The sequence below is a fragment of the Benincasa hispida genome, unplaced genomic scaffold, assembly GCF_027475165.1.
Source record: "Benincasa hispida cultivar pf3 unplaced genomic scaffold, pf3_genome.v1.1 HicScf336, whole genome shotgun sequence".
NCBI lineage: Eukaryota > Viridiplantae > Streptophyta > Magnoliopsida > Cucurbitales > Cucurbitaceae > Benincasa > Benincasa hispida.
In genome coordinates this window covers 4,390-10,825 of record NW_028326422.1, presented here as the reverse complement: position 1 = coordinate 10,825, position 6,436 = coordinate 4,390, and the positions used below count along the sequence as shown (strand labels likewise).

The following is a 6,436-nucleotide window of genomic DNA, read 5'->3' as shown; positions in this document are numbered from 1 at the left end:
AAGATACCCAATTATACAAGGAATTCTAGAGTTGGCAACGGGTCGGATAGGGTCGGGATACACTTCCCATCCCTGTCCCTAGGGATTTATAATCCTCATCCTGCTCCATTCCCCATTTTGAAATATCGGGATCGGGGATCTGGGGATCGGGTCCCATGACAAAAAAATTTCCATCTTTGATTTTTAATTATTGTTTTTATTAAAAATCAATTACATTTTTTTGTATTATATTGAAATTGTAAATATTTTAGATAACAAATTAATGTTATATTATTTTATTTATTTAAATTAATAATAAAAATATTTTTTTATTTTAAATTTAATATAAAGTTAAAAATTAATTATATTATGAAGTTAAATTAAAAAAATATAAAAGGCTAAGCTACTGTTTTCTAACGTTCTTTTTTTAAAAAATATATATATCACAACTAAAGTTATAATCTAGGATTATATTTTCAATTATTAGAATATTTTTTTTATTTCAAAATTATATAATTGATGTTTTATGATTTTGGTTTATATATATATATATATATATATATTAAAAATAATAAAAAATTATTCGAGGTGGAGTTGGGGGTGGGACGGTGATACTGTCTTCAATTCGGGGTTCCGTTTTATGTCTCCAGTCAAACTGAAGATCCGCCACTCCGATTTGAAGATCCGCCACTCCGATCAAAGCAATATCTGCAGGGATTTTGGCCAAGCCTATGGTACCACTAATATATTCAAATAAAATAGAGATAGTATAATTTTGATTTTAAAATAAAAAAAAAAAAGATTTATTTATGGTATAAATTAAGATTACACACTCCTAAAAATTACAAATACATTTTCTACTATATATAAATATTTAAACAATCAACTTCAAAATATTTTTTTTTTAAAAAAAACCAAAATCATAAAACATCAATTATATAATTTTGAAATTAAAAAAATATTCTGATAATTGAAAATATAATCCTAGATTATATGATATATATTTTTCTTTTTTAAAAAAGAACGCTAATTGATATATGGAGGTAGAAGATATTCATCTCAACCTCCTTTGCCTAACCTAAATTGGCATGCCCTACTCCAGTTAGGCCAGATACATGCACAAAATACACATTTGTTCAGTATCTTTAAAAATTATTAAAATCTTATACCATTTTTTTTTAAAAAAAACACTGAAAAATACATTATAAGTAATTATGATTTGAAAAATGATTTCATAAAAGAAATTTTATGTATAATTTTCAGAGAATTTATCGGTGTGTACCTCTAATATATTTTTATCTATTCAAATAAAATAAAATGGTATAATTTTGATTTTAAATAAAAAAAATATTTATTTATCGTAGTACAATAATTTAAACTAAGATTAGACTCTCTTAAAAATTACAAATACACGTGGTTTTTAAAGATTTTTCTACGTATATAAATATAAATTTTTAAACAATCAACTTCAAAATATTAAAAAAAATAAAAAAACCAAATCATAAAACTCCATTTATATAATTTTGAAATAAGAAATATTTAATTGAAAATATAAGCCGAGATTATAACATTAATTGTGGTAATATTTGTTTTTTTTTTTAAATAACAAAAGTGATATATAGAGGTGGAAAATTCAAATCTCAACTGCTGTAACTTATTTAAATTGGTTTGACTTGTTCTGAACCTGCATACACAATTATTAAAATCTTATATCATTAAAAAAACTGAAAATACATAATGAGTTAGGATTTGAACAAAAATTTGATAAAAGAAAATTTATTTATAATTTTCAGATAATTTATCCACCATGTATCCCTAATATATTCTTATCTATTCTATTCAAATAAAATAAAGATGCTATAATTTTTATTTAAAAAAAACATTTATTTATCCTACCATTAGGTCCTCTGTAAGATTACAAATATATGTTGTTTGTTACAGATTTTTCTACCATGAATAATTTTTTAAATAATTAACTTATAAAATATTAAAAGAAATAAACAAAATCATAAAACATTGTATAATTTTGAAATCAACGCAATATTCTGATAAGATCAATATCGTTTTTTTGAATCTCCAACATAAATCTATTTAAGTACCATAAACACAAAACAAATCACAGAAGTCTATGCAAAGAAAAAAAAGGTTCCTAAAAAATAAATATGAAATTCTTTGTTCTTCTTTTGATCATTTTTCTTCAATCTCTCCAAATTTCAGCAAAAACCTTCAATGTGGTTAATTATGGAGCTATTGGGAATGGATCTATTGAAGACACTCAAGTAAATATGAATTTAATCTCTATTTTGTATTTTTGTTTTGGGTTTGGTATTTTTTCCCCCTTTTTTATCTATCTTCATTTTAATATGAATGTTTTAAATAGGCTTTTCTTGACGCTTGGAAAGCTACGTGTAATTCTTCAGATTCTTCTCCTATAATGACGGTTCCTGGTGGCAACTCATTTTTACTTCAACCTTTCACTTTGGACGGTAGCAATTGCAAGTCTACAAGTATTAGCATTGTGGTTTGGATTCTTTTCGAGATTTTTTTTATTTAGTTAATGTTATTATTATAAACTTTTTCCTTATAATTTTCTATTTAATTTTCTTCTAAAATCTTTTTATATCATTTACTATTTTTTGTTTAGTTTTCTTTAGGACTGAATGATAGAAAAAAAATTGTTGTACAAAAAAATAGATTTTATTTAAACTTTTTTAATGTTTTGAAAGCTATTATGAATGGTTATAATTTTTTTTTTCCAAAAATGGCTTATTTTTAAAATCACAAACACTAATAATGATGGTGGAAGAGTTAGTATTCAATAACATATTATTTGGATCTTTTTAGGTTACAAATAGTTTTTAATGATTTTTTAATTTAGACTTAGATACTCAAATCCTAATAACTATTTTTCTAGGGTTTGGCTAGATACTCGAATTATAATTTTAAAAGTGGGGTTTGGTTGTATTTAAAAAAAAAATACTCTTGAATATTCTAGTTTTTGGTTGGATACACAAATTATAATATAAAATTACTTGTATATTACTATTACTAATACGAATATTTAGTTTGCCCACATCTCAACCTCCCATTAAGTGTTATATATATTGGTAAAGATCCTAACGAATTACACATTAATTATTATATTAATTTGTGATCTTTCTAAAATTTATATAACCTATTAATTTTGTTTTTTTTCTTTCAAATTAGATTGATGGAGAATTGATTGCACCAAAAAATCCATCAGCTTGGAAATATAAGGGAAAAGAATGCCGCCAATGGATTTTATTAAAGCATATGAAAGGTCTTGTAATTAAAGGTTCTGGTACTATCAATGGTCGAGGAAATACTTGGTGGCATCTCTCTTGCAAAAATAAAAATAAAAGGGTATATTTTCTTTTATCTTAATTAATTAATTTATTAATTTACTTTTGAGTTATTGTCACTTTAGCAATATTTTAATATTATACCTTTGAAATTTAATAAGAACTTTTTGTTTTTTTTAAATCTTTGGCAGTGTTGTAGAAGAAAACCAACGGTAAGTAATATTTGATTCCATTTTTGTTTTTAATGCTATCTATGCAAAAAGAAACATTAGATTATATTTAATTCAATCTTAATTCTGAAAACATAAATTTTCAGGGTCTAATTTTGGAACATTCAGAAAAGGTGCACATAAAGGATCTAGCTTTTAAAGATAGTCCCCAAATGCATATGGCCATCGAAAGATCAAAATATGTATATGTTAAAAACTTAAACATTCAAGCACCAAGTGAGAGTCCTAACACGGATGGAATTCATATCCAACATTCTCGAAAAATCGTTATTAGTATGTCTAATATTCGCACAGGTAATAGACATATCTACCAAATTATTCAAATATAATTTGTCACGTGATATGTGTAGTGAGATTAGTGCAAAAAGATGAGTAAACTAACTATTTTGAAGGTGGCAAAATTTTCAGGAGATGATTGTATTTCAATTGGGGATGGTTCATATAGAATCAACATCTCTAGCATTGCCTGTGGTCCGGGACATGGCATTAGGTGATAATGTTTGATTATTTATCCCTCAATTAATTACATTTAACATTTTAATTTCTTATTTAAGCATACAAATTATTTTGTTTTGTTATTGATTTTTTTACCCTTTCTCAGTATTGGAAGCCTTGGTAAACATGGTGGACATGAAACTGTTGAATTTGTCAACGTGAAAGATGTAATTTTTACGGGTACAACCAATGGAGCTAGAATAAAAACGTGGCAGGTAATTATTTATTATATAACCCATAGTTTATTTTAAAGTGAACCAATTTATTTATAACAATAGTAAAATATTATTGTTAGTTATAGACCATCTATTAGTATTAGTGATAGATATATATATATAAGTAGATAGTGACATTTTGTTATAGTTTTATTATTTAAATCAATTACTCTATAATTAAACAACTATATTAAAGTTTGGGGTTGGAAATCTATAAATTAAATGCCTTATTTAAAAGTTTTAAATTTTATATATTTTGTACTTAGACCATGGGATGTGCATTTTGAATGGCACCCATTTTTGTACATTCCAACAATTTGTCTAATCATATAATTTGTCACATAGAAAATTACTCTTTTTTTAAATATTTTAATTAGGTGATATTTGAGTATATCCCAAGATGCTCATCCCTATACTTCCACTTTCCATTACTCACACCACAAAAATAGTTAAAAATATTTTAAAAATAAATAATAATAAGGGTGGTTTTCAAATATATAGCAAGATTTCAGAATTGGCAATGATAGATAGACACAAATAGAATTCTATTTATGAAATTTTGTTATATCTTGTAAATATTTTCAACAATTTTACCATTTGAAATAATTTTTTTTTTATAATAATTTGCCTCATGTCACATTACGATAGGACGATTTGGTGGGATACACAAAGATTCTCCGAGATGCACCTAAATATTTGTCATTTTAATTTATTTTCATTTATGTGATGCTAATCTAACTCATAGAGGTGAGTGCATCTTATGATATATCTAAATATTTGCTCATAGGAGATTATTTGTTACTAAACATATTTGCTTGAGTTAGAGTGCTTTCTTTTTTTAACTTAATTTTGTATTGTATCATTTTTTTTCTTTTTACTTTTCAATTATTCTTTGTATCTTTTATATTTTGAGTAGGAAAGAATGCTTGTCATTGCCACGTGACAACTATCCAATAAAAAATTGTCATGTGCGAATTTTTTTAAAATAATTTTTTTTGTGTGTGTAAAGAGAGGGGAAGCATTAGAGCAGAGGGATGTAAGAAAATGAGTGTAGTCAGACTATACCCAAGTATTACTCGTTTTCGGCCCAATATATCTCGATTATTATTATTATTAGTTGATATAGTTTATGGTAAAAAGTTATGATTAATTTCGTAAATAATTGATCATATGTGAATAGGGTGGGAGTGGATATGCAAGAAACATCAATTTTGAAGGCATAATTTCTCGTGGCTCATCAAATCCAATCATCATCGATCAATTTTACTGTGACCACGAAAAGTGCAAAAATCAGGTAATTAAATCTATTTGGTAATCATTTTACTTTTTCTTTTTGTTTTTTAAAATTAAGCCTATAAATATTATTTCAACTTCCAAATTTCTCATTTCTCATCTAAAAAAAAGTAGCATTCAATAAGTGTCTTTGTTTTTAGAATTTGGCTAAGAATTCAACTACTATATTTAAGAAAAATGCAAATTATTAAAGAAATATGATGAAATAGGCTTAATTTTAAAAAAAAAAAACAAAAAAACTAAATGGTTACCAAATGAGTCCTTAATAATTATTATTTCCATTCTAAATTTCTAGGTTAGGATCATATTTTATCGATCAATCTCCAACATAATTTTCGAAACAAAAATAATAAATTTATTGTTGTTGCAGACTTCAGCAGTAAAAATCAGCAACGTAGTGTACAGTAAAATATCAGGAACATCAAGGAGTAAAATTGCAGTAAATCTTGCTTGCAGTGAGTCAGTCCCTTGTAGAAATATCTTTATGAAAGATATTGAATTGGGGTCTATCCATGAAGATGAACAACAGATCACATCATCTTATTGTGGAAATGTTGTTAATGGACTTATGGATGGAACTGTAATTCCCACTGTTCCTTGCTTAAACCCAATGAGTTGGTAGATTTTTCTGGTGTATTTATATATATATATATGTTTAAAGTTTGTTAGGCTTAGCATAATGTTTTTTTTTCGTTTAACAATTGTGAAAGTGAGAAATCGAATTATCGAGAATTGATTGATGGTGAAGGACTGGTTTTAAATTAGGTTTTTAGTTAATGACTCATTGATATTGATGTTATATAACTTTAGAAGGATTATTATCACTTTGAATATAATTTAGTAAGATATCTTTTTGGAAAGTTTGAGCTTTGTTGATTTTAAAAAAATATATCGTTTAACA

At 25.4% G+C, this 6,436-nt stretch overlaps 1 protein-coding gene across 1 annotated transcript; it reads left to right on the top strand.

The window, feature by feature from the left end:
• The first annotated feature begins 619 nt into the window (after positions 1-619).
• On the top strand, positions 620-6,157 carry LOC120079090 (putative polygalacturonase At3g15720). The gene is made up of 8 exons (XM_090309850.1): positions 620-713; positions 2,197-2,258; positions 2,360-2,500; positions 3,494-3,514; positions 3,619-3,826; positions 3,941-4,022; positions 4,134-4,242; positions 5,906-6,157. Exons 1-8 carry the CDS (start codon positions 620-622, stop codon positions 6,155-6,157), a joined length of 969 nt encoding a protein of 322 aa, XP_090165976.1.
• Positions 6,158-6,436: the final 279 nt, after the last annotated feature.

Bases quoted from the DNA above. Each gene is read 5' to 3' on its own strand.
- LOC120079090 (XM_090309850.1), top strand. From the start codon at position 620: ATGTCTCCAGTCAAACTGAAGATCCGCCACTCCGATTTGAAGATCCGC. The intron at 2,501-3,493 runs GTTTGGATTCTT...AATCTTTGGCAG, and splicing joins CTACAAGTATTAGCATTGTG to TGTTGTAGAAGAAAACCAAC. The intron at 4,023-4,133 runs GTGATAATGTTT...ACCCTTTCTCAG, and splicing joins GGTCCGGGACATGGCATTAG to TATTGGAAGCCTTGGTAAAC.